Source organism: Saccharomyces kudriavzevii, assembly GCF_947243775.1.
Source record: "Saccharomyces kudriavzevii IFO 1802 strain IFO1802 genome assembly, chromosome: 16".
Lineage (NCBI taxonomy): Eukaryota > Fungi > Ascomycota > Saccharomycetes > Saccharomycetales > Saccharomycetaceae > Saccharomyces > Saccharomyces kudriavzevii.
The window spans coordinates 651,165-669,574 of NC_079287.1; the positions used below are offsets into that span (position 1 = coordinate 651,165).

Genomic DNA, 18,410 nt, shown 5'->3' on the forward strand with positions numbered 1-18,410 from the left:
TCTTACCATATTACTTCTTTTTTTGCATTTCCAAATATTCTCGCGGGTAACACGAAGGTTTATTGGTAGCTATTTCAAACAACAATAATAAGCTTCGAACAAAACACTATTGTTTAGGCTGGCAAAAAGACCAGAACAAGTTTGTCGGTTTTTTGCCTTCATTACCACATCTTCCACCTGCATAAAATGGATTACTTAAGACCCGCTCAGAAGGGAAGAAGACGTGGTCTTTCCATTAACAGTCTTTCAGAGACTCAGCAATCTGCTATGAATAGTTCCTTAGACCATCTTCAAAATGATTTGAATAGGATAGACCTCCAATGGAATAGAATACTTTCAGACAATACAAATCCCTTAGAACTAGCACTCGCATTTCTGGACGATACTTCCGTGGGCCTAGGCCACAGATACGAAGAATTTAACCAATTGAAGTCACAAATTAGTAGTCATTTACAAGACGTCGTCAATGAGCACAGTCAAGTCTTCAACACCAATGTGGCCTCTTATGGAAAGGTCGTCGATTCCATCATGCAAGCCCAGGAGCAGACCTTAAATCTGAAAAAGTGCTTAAAGGAGGCTGATGGGAAGATCACCATGGATAAAGGCTCTTTACAGGAATTGAATGACAACAACTTGAAGTATACCAGAATGGTTGATGTCTTGGTCAATATCGAGGAACTACTGCAAATTCCCGAAAAAATCGAAGAAAACATCAGAAAAGAAAATTTCCATCAAGTACAAGTTCTTTTGGAAAGAGGGTTTATATTAATGAACAATAAATCATTGAAAACAGTGGAAATTTTAAAACCTATAAACCAACAACTTGAATTGCAAGAGCACATACTTTTCAATAACTTGATTGAAGAGATTCACGATATCATGTACTCCAAATCTAACAAGACGAATTTTACTAAAGTGACTAATAATGATATTTTCAAGATCATAAGCATCTCTCACAACGGCTTTACTAGCTTGGAGAATTACCTTTATAACATAGTCAACATCGATATTATGGAGCATGCCAAGACAATAAACAAAAATCTCGAACAATTTATCCATGACCAGTCGTTGAATAAAGGAGAGATCATGTTACAAGAGAAAATTGCCACTCAACCATCACTGGCTTTATCTGGGAACCAAGAAAATGAGGGATTCAACAGAATTGGGTTTTTATTAACAACCATAAATAATATCAATAAGTTACCAGTTGCATTCACCATCATCACAGAAAGAGCAAAAGAAGAAATCCATAATATTATTGTAAAGAGTACAGAATCTATACGTTCAAAGCATCCTTCTTTACTTAAGATGGCGAGCAGTTTGAAAAACGACAATCAGTTCGGCCTACCCGTACAGGATATTCTTTCCATCATTTTGAGGGAATGTTTTTGGGAGATATTTTTGAAGTTACTCTATGCCATTCAATCTCACCGCGTTATTTTTGAAATGTCAAACATTTTGCAGCCAACCTCTTCAGCCAAACCGGCTTACAAGTTTAATAAAATTTGGAGAAAACTGTTGGACGAAATAGAATTACTGCTTGCTAGGTATATCAACAACCCTGAATTGCTAACAAACGACAATGGTAGCAGTAAAACAATCAATGATGCAACTAATAAAGCACCTAACTTACCCAGGAGGAAAAATCCCAAAATTTTTTCACTGGAGCATAACATTGAGGATAATTCATCTTTGAAAGATCAGGCTTTTGAACTGAAGGCTCTACTAAAGGATATTTTTCCCGGATTTTCGGTTTCTTCGAACATGGATTTAGATTCTATCTACGTCAAGGATGAATCCTTTGAGCAAGACGAGCCTCTAGTTCCCCCTTCTATTTTTAATATGAAAGTGATTTTGGATCCCTTCTTACTATTTACACAATCAACGTCTACCATCGTGCCAAGCGTTTTAACTGAAAACACAATTTCCTCTTTGACATTTTTCGACGATTATGTGAATAAAAGCTTCCTGCCAAGGATTCAGATGACTATGAATTATCTATTCACCATTGAAGTAGAATCCAACAACCCGTATGCGTTAGAACTATCCGATGAAAACCATAACATTTTCAAAACAGCATTAGATTTTCAAAAACTATTCTACAACCTGTTGAACGTTTTCAACACAGCAAACACATTCAGAGCAAAAATTTCACACTGCATTATGGACCTTCTAAATCATTTTTACACTTACTATTTAGGGCAATTTAATACCTTAATTGGTACTTCCGATAGGCACTTGAGTAGGAAAATTATCACTGTATGGTTACAAAACGGTACTTTGATGGATCAGGAACGAAAGATTCTAAATGGAGATGAATCGCTTTTCAACGAAGAATCCAGAGAGTTGTTTAAAGATATACCCCATCTCTATGAAGCTGGTAAAGGTCTGAGTAAGTCCGATTTATTCAATAACTTGACCTTGGATACAATTTTACAGTTTTCAGCAAGCGTGATATGGATCTTGAATTGGTTACCGGATCTAAAAAAAGCTATTAATGTTGAGGAAATGAACCAAGAGCCTATATTGGATGCTGATAGATTGAGAGGCGACTGGTCATTCTCTGAATCAATGAATCTGAATCTTTCAAATCCAAATTCCAACCAAAACTCATTAGGAAATTTGAAGATTTTACTGGATGACAAGGCTTCCAAAAAATTTGATGAAACAGTTGACGGATTCAAAACATTGAAGTTCAAACTAATGGCTATACTAAGATTTAATATTAGGGCCTTGTGTATATATGATATTGGCTCTTTTTTTCAAAACACTAAGATTTGGAATATGGATGTAGGTAGCATTGAATTAGATCAGAATATTGCTTCGCTAATTTCAGAATTAAGGAGAACTGAAAATAAATTGAAGCAACAGTTATCAGACAACGAGAAAAACAATGTATTCATTGGTCTTGATATAGTAAACAATTACGCTTTGATCAAAGGTGCAAAATCCATAAAAGTACTGAATAATAACGGGATCAAAAAAATGTTAAGAAATGTAAATGTTTTACAACATGCTTATAGAAATCTTTCCTCCGAGCCGTCAAAGATCAACATGAACGTCACAATGAACTTCTATTCATTATGTGGGTCCAGTGAAACTGAACTATTCAAATATATAGAAGACAATGAGTTACAACATTGTTCTGTCGATGATATGAAAACTATATTGAGATTGCAGTTTAGTGAAGAAATGCAACGTCAATTAAAGAGACAAAGCACTAAATCAACTAAAGGTTCCACGAAACCTTCCAATAAGAGGTATACAGAAGCTTTAGAGAAACTAAATAAGCTAGAAAAAGAGCAGTCGAAAGCAGGACCCCACCCGAAAGCTGCGCCACTTAGAAGCAGCTTTAAAATTGCTGGCGGTGCAAATGATAACGACAAGCTGTAATTTATGTAAGAATTATTTGATAAATATACGAATAGACTGATTGACAAAAGCGAATGATAAAATTTTTAGTTACTTTATTTTTGGATTATTTTACCTGCGTCGTGGTTTATTTTCAGCGTGCATTTCGCCTTGTTAAAGTTCCATCGCAAATTTCAATAATAATCAGAATTATACAGCATCACACTAGGTTAGAAAAAACATGACATAGCATAGCACTAAGGTCTATCACAGCAAAGTAACCAATGGATGCGATTTCTGATCCAACGTTTAAGCATACTAGATCAAGAAAGCAAGTCACCGAAGAATCGCCGTCGTTACTTACTGTAATTGTAGAGATTGCACCAAAGTTATGGACAACATTCGATGAGGAGGGAAACGAAAAAGGTAGTATAATAAAGGTGTTAGAGGCCTTGATTGTCTTCCTTAATGCACATTTAGCGTTTAATAGTGCTAACAAAGTTGCAGTTATTGCTGCACACTCTCAGGGTATCAAGTACTTATACCCTGAAAGTACAACCACCACAGAAGCTTCTAAGTCTGAAAAAAAGAGTCGCAGTGACCTCAAGATTATTAATTCTGATATGTATAGACGATTTAGAAACGTTGATGAGGCGCTAGTGGAAGAAATATATAAATTGTTTGAAGTAGAGAAAAATCAAATTGAGCAAAATAGCCAAAGGAGCACGTTAGCCGGTGCTATGTCAGCCGGGCTGACTTACGTGAACAGAATCTCCAAGGAATCAGTAACTACCTCATTAAAGTCAAGGCTACTTGTTCTTACATGTGGGAGTGGCAGTAGTAAAGACGAAATTTTTCAATACATTCCCATAATGAACTGTATCTTTTCTGCAACGAAAATGAAATGTCCCATCGATGTTGTAAAAATTGGTGGTTCAAAGGAGAGTACGTTTTTACAGCAAACAACGGATGCAACAAACGGTGTTTATTTACATGTAGATTCCACACAAGGCTTGATTCAATATTTGGCCACCGCAATGTTTATCGATCCATCATTGAGGCCTATAATTGTCAAGCCAAACCACGGGTCTGTAGATTTTAGGACATCGTGTTACTTGACGGGGAGAGTTGTCGCCATTGGTTTCATTTGTTCAGTCTGCTTATGCGTTTTATCAATCATACCGCCTGGAAATAAATGCCCTGCGTGTGATTCTGAATTTGACGAGCATGTAATTGCCAAGTTGAAGAGAAAACCGGTTGTTCCAAGGCAGAAAGCCAAAAAGAAGGTGACGAAACCATGAAGAAGAGGTCAACGTTATCTATTTCAGACAGATAATTTCCATTTCAATGCATCGGCAAGAAGTAAATAAAATAATAGATTAAAAATAAATACAAATTCGACGTCCGTAAAAGCAAGTTTGGTTCTAATGCACTACAAACGTTAGCTTGGCTTTCAGAATAACAATAATATCGTTATTATGGATTCGAATGGGTATATGTCTATGTATTGTCTGGGTGCAGAAGAGTAGATGTTTGAACTGTTTATCAATCTAACTTTACATATATGCAATATCATTGGAATGCAGCCAGAACAAAATAGGGCAGAATATCAAGAATGAAAAAAGCAGAAAGCCAGGCACCTGATTTCATTTTTGGTCAATCCCGTGCATTTGCGTTAACCGATTCGTCCGTGAATCCTGATGCTATCAAATATCTTGACAATGTTAGGCAAGAAGCATTGAGAACTAACGCCATGTCAATCAAGAATCAGATGAATCTGCAAAAGAGAACGCGCCATAAATCAAGTATGTACGATGACGAGGATGAAGAGGCTACCAAAAGGCATGCCGTCCCACTATTTCTGATGAGACTTCAGAACAATGCGGACTTATGGGTAAAATGGTTCAATTCTATGAAATCTGCGGTTCTGGCGAACGCCTATGAGTTCACAGGTTACGACGACGAAACGTTGGATCTTTTGCTCTTTTACTTGAGGAACTATTTGAAAGATATACCCCGTAAGACTTCTAAAGTTGAAAACATTATTGATGTTTTGGATCAGTATTCCTTTCCTGAGAAGCCAGAAGATAGAGAACAAAAGTTGGAGATTGACGAAGAATGGGCCAAGTATACTTTGATACGATTAGAGAAAGTTAATATTAAAAGTTTCGAGGATGTGAAGAAGATCATCGCTGAAAGCGATGCACATGAATTAAACGGGTATAGCCAGTGGTTCAAGTATATCATAAACAACGAGCCACGCCACACCATGTTCTGTCGTAAGATTACATCTACACAGCTTTGGGTTCTGTTTAAGTATATGTCGAATACATGGATAAAAGAAATCTACAAGGAAGGATCGAATTGTCACCGTCTCCAAGATTGGCTCTTATATCTACTAATACATACGCCTGAAAAGCTCACGGCAGAATATACGAGCATGTTGAGAGATCTGGGAAAGAAATGCCGTGAATTGCTCCAAAAGAAGCCAGCTCAGGCTCGTAATGATAATAGAATAACACTCCCGATGGAAATGAGGGAATTAGATCTCGAGATGCCATCTGCCATGGAAAGTGCAACAATGATCGAACTTACCATTTGTGTCATAGCCCTTGACTTTGGTCAAAAAGACTTGATAGTATAAGATAGAGACATCCTATATATGTAAATATCTTATATAGAAACAGAAAGGGTTATGGTTTAGTTTGACTCATCGCCTATAATTACTGATAGGCCGAAGATAAGCGGCGCTTTAAGAAAACTTGAGAATAAATTGTCAACGGTGATACAGTGATCTAGGGCATCGAACAATGTCAATCGACTAACTACAATTATCGTCTACACTGCAGGCTGCTACCTTGTAAGTTTCCTGACCAGCCAAACTCACCTTAACGAACAAGCATGTCTGAAGAATTCCCAACGCCTCAATTAATTGATGATTTAGAAGAGCATCCACAGCACAATAACGCTCGTGTGGTGAAGGATTTGCTTGCAGGTACAGCAGGTGGTATTGCACAAGTGCTTGTTGGCCAGCCTTTTGACACCACAAAAGTCAGATTGCAAGTATCCAGCACTCCGAAAACAGCCATGGAAGTTGTCAAAAAATTACTTGCCAATGAGGGTCCTCGTGGGTTCTATAAAGGGACTTTAACGCCGTTAATCGGTGTTGGCGCATGCGTCTCTTTACAGTTTGGTGTTAATGAGGCTATGAAGAGATTTTTTCATCAGCGCAACGTAAGTGAGTCGTCAACTTTGTCATTATCGCAATATTATTCATGTGGTGTCACAGGCGGTATAGTAAACTCATTCTTGGCTTCTCCAATCGAGCACGTCAGAATTCGTTTACAAACACAAACCGGTTCAGGAGCCAATGCAGAATTCAAGGGCCCTCTAGAATGCATTAAGAACCTGAGAAAAAACAAGGGCTTGCTACGTGGTTTGACACCTACAATTTTGAGGGAGGGCCATGGATGCGGTACATATTTTTTGGTGTATGAAGCATTGATTGCTAATCAAATAAACAATCGTGGACTAGAAAGAAGGGACATTCCTGCCTGGAAATTGTGCATTTTTGGAGCATTATCCGGTACTGCCCTATGGTTAATGGTATACCCATTAGATGTCATTAAATCTGTTATGCAAACTGACGATTTGCAAAAGCCCAAGTTTGGTAATTCTATTTCCAGCGTAGCTAAAAAGTTATACGCCAGGGGAGGTGTTGGGGCTTTTTTCAAAGGATTTGGCCCTACCATGCTAAGGGCCGCTCCAGCTAATGGAGCCACTTTTGCCACTTTTGAGTTGGCAATGAGGCTATTAGGCTGAAAGATTACGCAAAAGCTCGTGAACTAGTACCTGAAACTATAATATAATGTAATGTATAACTTGAGATTCTATCTTTTTATATCTAACTGTTGCTAATATATGCACGTATATTTATATATATGGGCCTGGGCGTGTCACGTACTTGTTACTGCTCGAAAACCTGCCATTCTCACCAGTTTTCCCTCCAACTACTTTTCCAACCTTCTCATCAAGTATTCCACCTCTACCTCTTTTGTGATAGGAATAACGATCTCCTTATAAATCTTGACTAAATATTCGGGTGTAATTCTTTTTTCACCTGATTTGTTAGTGGGGTCTACACCATAGACTTCAGCCTTTTTGGTTAGCCTTTCCAAAATTCTTTCTTCAACAGCTGAATTGGTGATATTTTTCATTATGCCTTCAACATCCTTATCTTCGATCAGTTTAGTATATAAAGGAATATCCGATTGGAATTTGGCTTCGGCAACAAATTTGCCAAAATGAATTCTTCTGCTCAAACTTTGCAAGCATTCGATATCTCTAGTGGCAACAGAACCGAAGTTATTCTTATCATCACCATCCTTTTTCGAGATTAATGGAATGATTTTTTCAATATAAACCCTTTTGATCTTATTGTTATAATTGACCTCTGAAGCGTAAGGTGCTAAAATTTGTGGGTAGTTGACGCTTGGTAAAAATGATTTTTGAATCTTATCAGGAAAGAATGGAGTCTCGTCGGGTGATTCGAATCTTCTTATTCGAGAATGAGCAATTTCAAGATTTGAAAGAGCCCAATCAAGAAAGGATCCTTTGAAATTTGGCATTTCTAAACCTGGATGGTTTTCTTTGTAGACTGAAGGACACGTTGCATAATGCGATCTCTCAATGAATTTGAAGATAATTGAATCTTCCATTCTCACTAATTCATCTCTAATGTTCTTCAAATTCAGAACAGTCTCTGGTTCTGTGAAATCCATATCTTGAATAACTTTATGTCGGATGCTGGATGTGCTTGTTAACAGAAGGCGGACACGACTCTATTTCTGGAGAAGTGTTTCTGATATCCAATCTTTGAACGTTTTCCTTTTCTTTTCCTCTCTTCGAGTTTTTGGATTCATGAAAGGCTTACTCAAAAAATCGAGATAAAAGGGAACACGAAAAGGAAGATGTGAAAAAAAAAACATGTTGATACTGAAAAGAAAACAAAAGAGAAAAGGGAAAAGGAAAATAAATGCAAAAGAAAATGCAGGATTGGCATATTTATTTCAGAATATATAAAGCATGAGAAAGCGAATATACAGATGTGCTCTTGGTAGAATATATAGTATGGTGGTCCCATTTTTTGAAACGGCGTTGCGTTGCTTCATTTCGTTGTTTGCAATTTGCGTATCATCTCTTCATTAATCTTGGCTTCCCTATCCAGGTCTTCCTTTGATTTGTAGAGGCCCCAAGTTCTGAACCATAAGAACCGCCTCAACCTTGAAAATTTATCGGTGTCCAACCCATAATTTGTGTACGACTGAATCAAATGCAATTCGCTTTCCTCGTGGGCAAAATCAGCCTTGCTCAGGGACTCCTGGATTTTCTCTAGCAGCGCAATGCCTTCGATGCATATAGCTAGGCCACAAACTATGCCAACAGCAGTCCACGGGTTGAAGTTTTCTTTAATTCTGTTATTTTTCACACTATTCGCATCTTCCCAAGTTCCAGCATTCCAATATTCATATTGCGCGTTGGAATGGTAGCCGTAAGAGCCCGCATATTGATAGTTTTCAGTATTGGCATTGGAAGATGGTGAGTATGGTGTGTTCCAGCCTTGTCTTGTGGTATCGTATACAATTTTTTTCTTCGGGTCACAAAGAATATCATACGCCTGCGATATGGTCTTGAATCTGTGCAGTTTTTCGCTAGACGTTAGCAGCAGCGGTGACTTACTACTGCTGTCGGTAACGGTATCTGAGCTGAAGATCAGAATGTTATCAGAATGATCAGGATGGTACAATTTGACGTAGCGATGGTATTTCTTCTTTAACGACTTCTTGTCCAGCCTAGTGCTTCTAGAATCCACACTTGAAATGCCAAAGATATCGTAAGGCGTGGGATCTTTAAGCCTGGGCCATTGCTTGTCACTTATTGGCAGCTTCCCGCTACTATTTTGATCGGTCACTGTAGCATACTTGGCGATGGAGGTGACCTGAGGGGGGAACTTTTCTGTACATGGTAAACGCCGTCTGAATATAACCGGACATACGAGCTTGTTGTGCAACATATCAAATGTATTGGAAGAGCGAACCTATGGGGCAGGTGAAGTTACATGAGAAGAACAACGCCTGTTTGATGTGTTCCAGGTGCTACACCCTCCCTTCCTTTAGCACCGATCGTTCCTTGTAGGGGTGGTAATACCCGGAGACCCTGAACTTTTCTTTTTCTTCTTTCTAGTGAAAAAGTTCAACTCTAAAATTTCGAAAAATGAGATCTACAAGCTATTGCGCTGCTCTTGAAGAGATCCAACGCAAGAGAGTCAGAATTTCGCAGCAAATAGTCGCAAGAAAAATGGCCAGTAAATGGGACCAAAAGGGTATGGATATCGCATACGAGGAAGCTGCTTTGGGCTACAAGGAGGGCGGTGTCCCCATCGGCGGATGTCTTATCAATAACAAGGACGGAAGTGTTCTCGGCCGCGGTCATAACATGAGATTTCAAAAGGGATCTGCCACCTTACATGGCGAGATCTCTACTTTGGAAAACTGTGGGAGATTAGAAGGTAAAGTGTACAAGGATACCACTTTGTACACAACATTGTCTCCGTGCGACATGTGTACTGGTGCCATCATCATGTATGGTATTCCGCGCTGCGTGGTTGGTGAGAACTCCAACTTCAAAAGTGACGGTGAGAAATACTTGCAAGCGAGAGGTCACGAGGTGGTTGTAGTTGATGATGATAGATGCAAGAAGATCATGAGACAGTTCATCGATGAAAGACCTCAGGACTGGTTCGAGGACATTGGTGAGTAGATCACGCAGCACGTTGCATTTACGTATTTAATCTATACATGTAATATGTACACTGTCAGGGGAGGCTGAAAGTAATAAAAAAAAAGAAAAACGAAGAACAGTGGGAAGTGTGCCTTACACACTTATCGAGTTGTTTTCTTTTGATTGGGTGTAATAGACCGGCGGAAGGGAAAGCACTCACTATTTGGCGGCTTCAGTCTCAACTTCGGCGGCTGGTTCAACTACCGTCTTGGTTTTAGACGATGGTGGGGCTATTTGTTGAGGAAAAGCCAAGTTCATGTAGCAAACGCACAGTCCGATCAAACTCATGAATAGCTTGATCACAGGAGGCTGGTCCATGGGGGAAGCTGTCTTGTCTTCCTTTTGAGCGGCCACGATGTCTTCGTCGGTGTTCAGGTAATAGTGCACGCTTTGGATCAGGGAAAACCAGGCGATGAACTTGTTTCTCAAGAAAATAGCGGCCATGGGCATAGATTGGTTCACAACGCCGGATATGCTTGGCGTGGCAGAGTACAGCCCTTTTGGTGCTGCGATTTTCTTGTATCTGCGGTGAAAGGGTGCGGTCCAGTTGTTAGTAAATGCTGGTCAGTCATTTCAAAGAGCCTGTGCGGGAAAAAAACATACGAAACACATAGGTCTGGTCTTGCAACGTTATTCAAAGTCATTTTTTTGGCGGAGAGCGTGTGCGGCGTATTTATGTTCGTCCTTTCTCCGTGAAGTTGAAGTTGCATCATGCTTGCCCATTCAAGGTTCTCTTTGAACAGTTTTCCAAAGTCTTTTTTTTTTTTCATGTTGCGCGCAACGAAGAAAGAAACGAGATAAGCAATTGCCGTTACTCACTTACTAAGAGAGAGAAGCAGTGCAAGAGTTGAGCCAAGACCAAGTTTTAGCCATCCATATACGATGGACAAGGTGAGCACAAGCACCCATCAAGAAGAACAATACGGACACAGACACGCCAGTGTAGTTTCCAACGTATCACCTAGAGTTGACATAGGCGCCGATCCTGAAAAGCCTGACCATAAACTAACCTTTCCCTGTGCTTAGGAGAAGCTACAACCAAGTTGAGGCAATGTGCATGTAAATAGCACTTCCTCATCTACGTATATACGCGACCTGGTGATGTAGCCGCCCACAACGGGCACGCCTCTCGTTCTTTGTTCGTGCAAAAAGACAGGCACATGCATTGAGTCCCGTCGCGGCCGGTCTAGCGGACTCAGGGGTGCGGCGTTTGTTGAATCGGGGCGGGAAATAAAATCGGGGTGACGTAAGGATGAAGTCGCGGATGGCTCACTCACTGGTGGGCGTTTATCGGAGCGCAAGTGTCTTTTTTTTTCCGTTTAGCGCAACCCGGGTGCGGGTGTATTTATCGTCTTTTCTTTTTTGCCAGGGGCTACCGCAGCTGCAAAGCCGACGTCGGACAGGCAGGTGATCTTCGGCTCGGCCGACAAATCCCCTGGATATGATTGGCCAGTCGAGGTATCGGACGCGTGGAATTACCGGGAATTACAACGCAGACAACTGGAAGCCTGGTTCAAAAAAAACCTTGTTCTAGAACTTGGCGATTGCTGACAAAGAAGAAAAGGGCCTATTGTTGCTGCCTCTTTTGTTGTTATGCGTATTGTTCTTGTCCTTGTTCTTTGTGTCTTCTGTGTGCGATTTGTACTATTATTGTCGTTTTGGCTATTATGTTCCAATTCGTAACGGTCCTAAACAAAGTTTTTATTTTTTCCTTGCCCTTGCGTTTTCCTTTTTGCTTTCTCTTATTTGTTAGTTGCGGTTTTAGAACTTTAGTTAAATATAGCGCTGTTTTCTTGCTTTACTGGCCACTCCCATTATCTTTCTAAATGCTTTCCCACATAGTTATAAATATTTAGCACTCCTTTTACTTCTCCCCACTTCCCCTCTCGTAGTTCTTTTCGTTTTGTATTTTTGTATTTCACTTCTGCAAACAGATATTAGCATTGATCTACACTATAGCGCTGCCCACTCACCACAACGCAATAATATATCTCGACCATGAATCCTAAATCTTCTACTCCTAAGATTCCAAGACCCAAGAACGCCTTTATCCTCTTCAGACAGCATTACCACAGAATCTTGATAGACGAATGGACCGCTCAAGGCGTGGAGATTCCACATAACTCAAACATCTCCAAGATTATCGGTACGAAATGGAAGGGGCTGCAGCCCGAAGACAAGGCTCACTGGGAGAATCTGGCCAAGAAGGAGAAGCTGGAACACGAAAGAAAATATCCGGAATACAAGTACAAGCCAATAAGAAAGTCTAAGAAGAAGCAGCTTTTGTTGAAGGAAATCGAACAGCAGCAGCAACAGCAACAACAGCAACAACAGCAGCAACAGCAACAACAGCAACAACAGCAACAACAGCAACAGCAACAACCTCTCAACAATAATATTATTCTTATGAAAAGAGCGCATTCTCTTTCTCCATCCTCTTCTATCTCAAGCTCGAGCAGCTACCAATACCAGCTGAACAATGATTTTAGAAGGCTGCCTAACCCTTCTGTCAACTCTCCTAACTACATGGCTTCCAGGCCTTTAAACGGACTACCTTTGGCGCACGAGAAAAGAGCAGGAGATCTACCACAACTGTCTTCGCAGTTGCACGCTATCCCGTACTTTCCCGCCACACATGACTCTACGGCGAGACATCATTTCCTGAACGTTGCTCAACCAAGAGCAAATTCCACCCCTCAATTACCCTTAATCTCATCGATCATTGAGAACAGCAACAACCAAACACCGGTCACGAACACCACCACTGCGTCAACCACTGCAGCATCCTCCCCCAACAAAGTCTCCTCTTCTCCAAACTCTTCCATATCCGAGAACAACAGACTAAATGGCATTAACAGCTTGAATCAATACCTCCCTCCACCCCTATTGCCTTCTCTACAAGACTTTCAACTGGACCAGTACCAGCAGTTAAAACAAATGGGACCAACCTATATCGTTAAACCTCTTTCTCACGCGAGGAACAATCTGCTTTCCACAACCACCCCCACGCACCACCACATCCCTCATATTTCAAATCAAAACATTTCTCTTCATCAAATTATAAACGCAAATAATAACGAGGTTACTGCAAAAACCAGTCTGGTATCTCCAAAATAATAGTAATTTCTTTCTATTTCACCTGCCGTTACACCGTATCGTATTCTCCTTTTTTAGCGCCCAAATCTAAGCATTTTGCTCTTGTCTAATAAAAGTTTAACTCCATTCAAAAGACGAACAAAAAGAAAAGTCAGGATGGTACATAAAAGTAACAGCAGATAAAAATCACAATCAAATAAAGCTCGAAAAAAATTACTTATAAAATCCTATTTGTATATATCAAATTATATTCTCGGTTTTCACGTATATATATATATATTCACTGCACAGGTAATATTATTCCACCCAAAAATAAATTAATATGTGTTATATTATTTTAATTCAGTTTTCACCGCCCATCTTTTAAGTTTTTCCTGAAAAACAAAATGTGAAGTTAGTATAATAATGGCTTGTGTGCATACAGCTGTGTTAATAGAGCAACGAAAATGGACTGCAAGGTATTGGTACTTGGTGCAGGTGGTCTAGGATGTGAGATTCTGAAAAATTTGACGATGTTAGGTTTTGTTACACAGGTTCATATCATAGACATGGATACCATCGAACTGACCAACCTAAACAGGCAATTCCTCTTCCATGATGCAGACATAGGTAAGGCAAAGGCTCTAGTAGCAGCCCAATATATCAGCTCAAGGTTCCCTCGATTGCAAGTCGTCTCACATGTGCAAGATCTAACCACATTGCCTCCGAGTTTCTATAGGGACTTCCAGTTTATCATTTCGGGACTGGATGCCATTGAGCCCCGCCGCTTTATCAATGAAACCCTTGTGAAGCTCACCTTGGAGTCTAATTACGAAATCTGCATCCCCTTCATAGATGGTGGAACAGAGGGTCTCAAGGGCCACGTAAAGACAATCATCCCAGGCATCAGTGCATGCTGGGAATGCTCCATCGATACTTTGCCCTCGCATCAGGATACCGTACCGATGTGTACGATCGCCAACAACCCCCGCTGCATCGAGCACATTGTGGAGTATGTCTCCACGATACAGTATCCTGAACTGGATATCGAATCTGCCCCAGATGTGAAGCTTCTACTAGAGAGTTGCTACGAAAGAGCTGCGCAATTCAATATTTCTACGGAGAAGCTATCAACAAATTTCATCTTGGGTGTAATCAAGAATATCATACCCAGCGTCAGTACTACAAACGCAATGGTAGCAGCCACATGCTGTACACAGATGGTGAAGATTTACAAGGACCTCATCGACTTGGAAAACGACAATAACTTCACTTTGATCAACTGCTCAGAGGGTTGCTTTATGTACAGTTTTAAGTTTGAGCGGTTACCCGGCTGTCCTGTCTGTTCTTTCAATCCTCGCTGATATTTCTAATGCTAACAACCACGCACCAGTGTCATTCAGTTTGCCCTCTTGCTAAAGAAAGAACCCAGCCACTCTTCGTATATATGAGTAGGAAATCGAGAAGGTATGCAGGCTAAATCGATGTTGACCAGACTGAGCATAAGACTTCCCTTTACCACTTTACGTCAATTTCCCCTAAGATGTTTCCCCTTGCAGAGAACTTTTTACTCTGAACTGGCTACTAAGGAACCTTTAATCATACCGAAAAGAATAATAAATGAAGCGCCTGGACTTAATTTATCGATTTCCGAAAGAGCTTCGCAGAGACTAGCTGAAATTTATCGCGACAGTAAAGAAAATTTGAGAATCAGCGTGGAAAGTGGCGGATGTCATGGTTTCCAATACAATTTAACTCTGGAACCCGCTTCCGAATCAGATGAGAAAACCATTGCCAGAGATAAGGACAAAGAGTTTTTAAATGATCCCGATGGTGATGATTCCAAAGACATAGTGTATGTGTTACCCGAAAATAAGGGTCGGGTAATCATTGACAATAAATCGTTAGATATCTTGAACAATACTACACTGACATATACTAATGAGTTGATTGGTTCTTCGTTCAAAATCATCAATGGTAGGTTAAAGAGTAGTTGTGGTTGTGGAAGCAGCTTCGATATCGAAAGCTGAATTTGTATTATATCCATATCCTGCGCATAACCCGCTTTGGAGGTAGGAAAGCATCTTTCACTCAGCTTTATCAATCATGTATTTAAGGCCTGCAAAGGTGTCATGAGTGAAAATACTGCGGTTTCCGCATGACCGCCGTATATTTAAATAACTATGCAAAACTCTTCTACAATTTATAAAATTTCATGAGTTCAACTATATCCTCAACTTTATTATCATTTCTTAACGTCTTCATCCGTGAACTTCCTTCCATCTCGTATATCCAATACTGGTAGTTTTCTTCATTGTACATCTCAATAAGCTCATGTTCTTGTATAAATTGTTCAGAGTCATCAACACCACACATATCAAATGGACCGTCTTTGCTTGAATCATCGGCCTGCCCTATGGTGGAGAATTCCCTCGTAACACACCAGGTCAGGTACGTATAAAACCTGCTCATCAGTAAATCGTTATATCCACCTCCTCCCAGCAGAAATATGTGCGCTCTTGGATATAATTTCATGACATTTACGATTGTTCGAGAGAGACCTCGTATCGTTAGCTGCCATTCATTAAATCTATCACCTAAGAGTCCATCGCCACCGCATTCAATTATTAGTACATCAGGATCGTGTCTTTTTATTAGAGGACTAATTATCTTGGATGCGACTAAGTCCAAGTAACTGTCGTCACAACCATGCTTCAAGGGAATATTAACGACGCTTTTACCTTTCCGTGCATCATTCAAAGAGCCAGTTCCGGGAAAAAATCCAGGTTCGTAAAGATGTATGGAAATGGTTTGTATTTGTTTAGAATATTGGAAAGCCCTTTCTACACCATCACCATGATGCAAATCAAAATCGACGTATGTGATTTTATTCAGCTTCATTTTCCGCAACCGTTGAATTAACAATACCACGTCATTTATGTAACAGAAACCGTTTGCCTTCTGTTTAAAAGCATGATGTCTTCCACCATCCCAATTTATTCCGATGAGACGGTGTGCAGGTGAGAAATGATCCAGCAGGTTTAAAGTGGCCCCTGTAATCACTTGACAGTACATGGGAAGGTACGAAAAAACTGGGCAATCTCCTTCTAAATTATACTTTTTCGTTTCAGGATAGAGGTCATAAGGACCTATTGTGTTCATTTCATTATCTGTACGCACTTCATCGCCACTACTACTATCTTCTTCTTTCTCGACCGTTCGTAGCTGACTCTGATAATAATGGTAAAGATCTTCTCTTGAAATGAACCTTTGAAATCCCTCTAATAAATTATTGTCAACTTTCTCTTTCCAATTCTTAGCCAGTTCAAATAATTCACTCCATTTGGATTCTACTACAGGATCATCGATATCTTGCGGTAATGTTCTATTCAGATTCTCATTCGTTAAAAAATTGATATACCCCTTGGAATGGAATTCAAGCAGTTCAATATTTCTAACATAGGGGAATACCAGGACTTCATCAAAGCGCTGAAGAAGATTGTACGCGTTCAACAACGAATGTGTCAATTGTGATTTTTGATGGTTGTTGCATGGAAGTAAGTCTGCTACATGAGACTGGAACACTGACGTTGATATGACCAGTTTTGACATAGTATTTCCTTGCAATTCACATAGGTTCGTTAGAAAATAGTTTTTATAGTTTTAAGTTTTGTTTCTTTTTCGATTTTTTCAAAATTTTTAAGATCTTTCTTTACTTTATATTGTAATTGCATAGACATTCCATATTCCGAACAAAATAAAAGCGCCTAGCTAACAAACATATGTGTACGTATACAAAATACATATATATCAATTCAATTCCTTGGCAGCCCAGGTTGGTAAAATAAAGGAAGCTTCATGAATTCTCTTATTGTAGTATCTGTACAATTCCTCTTCTTTTTCATCAGAAATTTCACGCAACGGTTTCTTAACGTTACAACTCTTATCTTTGGAACAGACCATGAAACCAATTGTACCTGTTGGGTACGTTGGAATGGTAACGAAAGAATATTCAGCGACTGGGAATACTTCGGAGCAAGCTTTCTTTAAATCCTTGATAATTGGCAAGTGAATCCACATGCTTTCTGCTTGAGTTGTGATTACACCCCTTTCTGTCAAGGCACTGTTCAACAATTGAAAATATTCCTTTTGGAATAAAGTTTCAGCTGGACCTTCTGGATCGGAAGAGTCTGTAATGATTACATCGAAAGTGTTTTGATAGTCTCTTAAAAATTGGAAACCATCGCCAATGTGTGTCTTGACCTTTGGGTGAGAATAAGAGGCGGCCATCTCTGGTAGGTATTCCTTTGATAACCTGATAACGGCCTCGTCTATGTCGCATAACCAGGCTTCCACGACAGATTCGTGCTTGACAACTTCTCTCAAGACGCCACCGTCACCACCGCCGATAACGAGAACCTTTTTAGGGCTTGGATGGGAGTTCAAGGCAAGATGGGCAATCATTTCTTGGTAGGCAAATTCATCACGTTCTGTGGCTTGGATGACATTGTCTAGAACTAAAACGTTACCGTAAGTGGTAGATTTGAAGATCAAAACATCTTGATATTTGGATTTTTCATGATGCAAAACTTTCTCCACTTTCAAGGTCATGGCTTGACCTGGCCACATGGTATCAGAAATTTCTCTGAACCAGCCGTCTACAATTGTTGGGTGCGTAATTTCTTGGGCCATGTCGATTCCTTGCTTAGCAATCAGTGTGCAATTATTGACTGAACTACTGTTTTGAATTGTACAAGAGTTAATGAATTATTAAGATAGTTTTACCTCTCAATTATTCTTAAATTCATGTCAGCATCATTTTTGGAGGAAAAAATTGAAAGGTGAAAATTTTTTTTTTTCTCAAGCAAAGAAATGAGGAGTTCCTGAAATCATGCAGGTGCAGGATGTTCATGTAGAGAATCGCGTCTGTATATTGTCCTCATCTTGTGTTATTGACAAGGCATCTAGTGCTTCAAAAATTGCAAATATACTTTTTGCGAATCTTGCAACATTTTTTTTGTCAGAACGTAATTGTTAGCAGTTAATTTTTTGAAAAGGCAAATGAGTGTTACCTATTAAGGAACAACAAGTGTTCGAGACAAACTCTCAGTAAAAAAGCAAGGAAAGGATAGATTGAGAAACAA

At 39.7% G+C, this 18,410-nt stretch overlaps 13 protein-coding genes across 13 annotated transcripts; 8 read left to right on the top strand and 5 right to left on the bottom strand.

Annotated features, from left to right (window-relative positions):
- Positions 1–186: 186 nt before the first annotated feature.
- On the top strand, positions 187–3,393 carry SEC8 (exocyst subunit SEC8; the record flags this gene model as incomplete). Its single annotated transcript, XM_056231909.1, has 1 exon — positions 187–3,393. The coding sequence occupies one exon, from the start codon at positions 187–189 to the stop codon at positions 3,391–3,393; it is 3,207 nt and encodes a 1,068-aa protein (XP_056085681.1).
- A 242-nt stretch (positions 3,394–3,635) lies between these two features.
- On the top strand, positions 3,636–4,652 carry TFB4 (TFIIH/NER complex subunit TFB4; the record flags this gene model as incomplete). The annotated part of the gene is made up of 1 exon (XM_056231910.1): positions 3,636–4,652. The coding sequence occupies one exon, from the start codon at positions 3,636–3,638 to the stop codon at positions 4,650–4,652; it is 1,017 nt and encodes a 338-aa protein (XP_056085682.1).
- A 314-nt stretch (positions 4,653–4,966) lies between these two features.
- Positions 4,967–5,995, top strand: BRR1 (Brr1p; the record flags this gene model as incomplete). Its single annotated transcript, XM_056231911.1, has 1 exon — positions 4,967–5,995. One exon carries the CDS (start codon positions 4,967–4,969, stop codon positions 5,993–5,995), a length of 1,029 nt encoding a protein of 342 aa, XP_056085683.1.
- A 257-nt stretch (positions 5,996–6,252) lies between these two features.
- On the top strand, positions 6,253–7,173 carry YMC1 (organic acid transporter; the record flags this gene model as incomplete). Its single annotated transcript, XM_056231912.1, has 1 exon — positions 6,253–7,173. The coding sequence occupies one exon, from the start codon at positions 6,253–6,255 to the stop codon at positions 7,171–7,173; it is 921 nt and encodes a 306-aa protein (XP_056085684.1).
- Positions 7,174–7,361: 188 nt separating this feature from the next.
- On the bottom strand, positions 7,362–8,132 carry ARO7 (chorismate mutase ARO7; the record flags this gene model as incomplete). Its single annotated transcript, XM_056231913.1, has 1 exon — positions 7,362–8,132. The coding sequence occupies one exon, from the start codon at positions 8,130–8,132 to the stop codon at positions 7,362–7,364; it is 771 nt and encodes a 256-aa protein (XP_056085685.1).
- Positions 8,133–8,518: 386 nt separating this feature from the next.
- On the bottom strand, positions 8,519–9,424 carry JID1 (Jid1p; the record flags this gene model as incomplete). Its single annotated transcript, XM_056231915.1, has 1 exon — positions 8,519–9,424. The coding sequence occupies one exon, from the start codon at positions 9,422–9,424 to the stop codon at positions 8,519–8,521; it is 906 nt and encodes a 301-aa protein (XP_056085686.1).
- A 284-nt stretch (positions 9,425–9,708) lies between these two features.
- Positions 9,709–10,170, top strand: FCY1 (cytosine deaminase; the record flags this gene model as incomplete). The annotated part of the gene is made up of 1 exon (XM_056231916.1): positions 9,709–10,170. One exon carries the CDS (start codon positions 9,709–9,711, stop codon positions 10,168–10,170), a length of 462 nt encoding a protein of 153 aa, XP_056085687.1.
- A 180-nt stretch (positions 10,171–10,350) lies between these two features.
- On the bottom strand, positions 10,351–10,835 carry SKDI16G3260 (uncharacterized protein; the record flags this gene model as incomplete). The annotated part of the gene is made up of 2 exons (XM_056231917.1): positions 10,351–10,714; positions 10,795–10,835. The coding sequence occupies 2 exons, from the start codon at positions 10,833–10,835 to the stop codon at positions 10,351–10,353; spliced, it is 405 nt and encodes a 134-aa protein (XP_056085688.1).
- Positions 10,836–12,189: 1,354 nt separating this feature from the next.
- On the top strand, positions 12,190–13,308 carry ROX1 (Rox1p; the record flags this gene model as incomplete). The annotated part of the gene is made up of 1 exon (XM_056231918.1): positions 12,190–13,308. The coding sequence occupies one exon, from the start codon at positions 12,190–12,192 to the stop codon at positions 13,306–13,308; it is 1,119 nt and encodes a 372-aa protein (XP_056085689.1).
- A 425-nt stretch (positions 13,309–13,733) lies between these two features.
- On the top strand, positions 13,734–14,630 carry UBA3 (NEDD8-activating protein UBA3; the record flags this gene model as incomplete). The annotated part of the gene is made up of 1 exon (XM_056231919.1): positions 13,734–14,630. The coding sequence occupies one exon, from the start codon at positions 13,734–13,736 to the stop codon at positions 14,628–14,630; it is 897 nt and encodes a 298-aa protein (XP_056085690.1).
- Positions 14,631–14,735: 105 nt separating this feature from the next.
- On the top strand, positions 14,736–15,296 carry ISA2 (Isa2p; the record flags this gene model as incomplete). The annotated part of the gene is made up of 1 exon (XM_056231920.1): positions 14,736–15,296. One exon carries the CDS (start codon positions 14,736–14,738, stop codon positions 15,294–15,296), a length of 561 nt encoding a protein of 186 aa, XP_056085691.1.
- A 166-nt stretch (positions 15,297–15,462) lies between these two features.
- HOS1 (histone deacetylase) lies at positions 15,463–16,878 on the bottom strand (the record flags this gene model as incomplete). Its single annotated transcript, XM_056231921.1, has 1 exon — positions 15,463–16,878. One exon carries the CDS (start codon positions 16,876–16,878, stop codon positions 15,463–15,465), a length of 1,416 nt encoding a protein of 471 aa, XP_056085692.1.
- A 198-nt stretch (positions 16,879–17,076) lies between these two features.
- SPE3 (spermidine synthase) lies at positions 17,077–17,958 on the bottom strand (the record flags this gene model as incomplete). Its single annotated transcript, XM_056231922.1, has 1 exon — positions 17,077–17,958. One exon carries the CDS (start codon positions 17,956–17,958, stop codon positions 17,077–17,079), a length of 882 nt encoding a protein of 293 aa, XP_056085693.1.
- Positions 17,959–18,410: the final 452 nt, after the last annotated feature.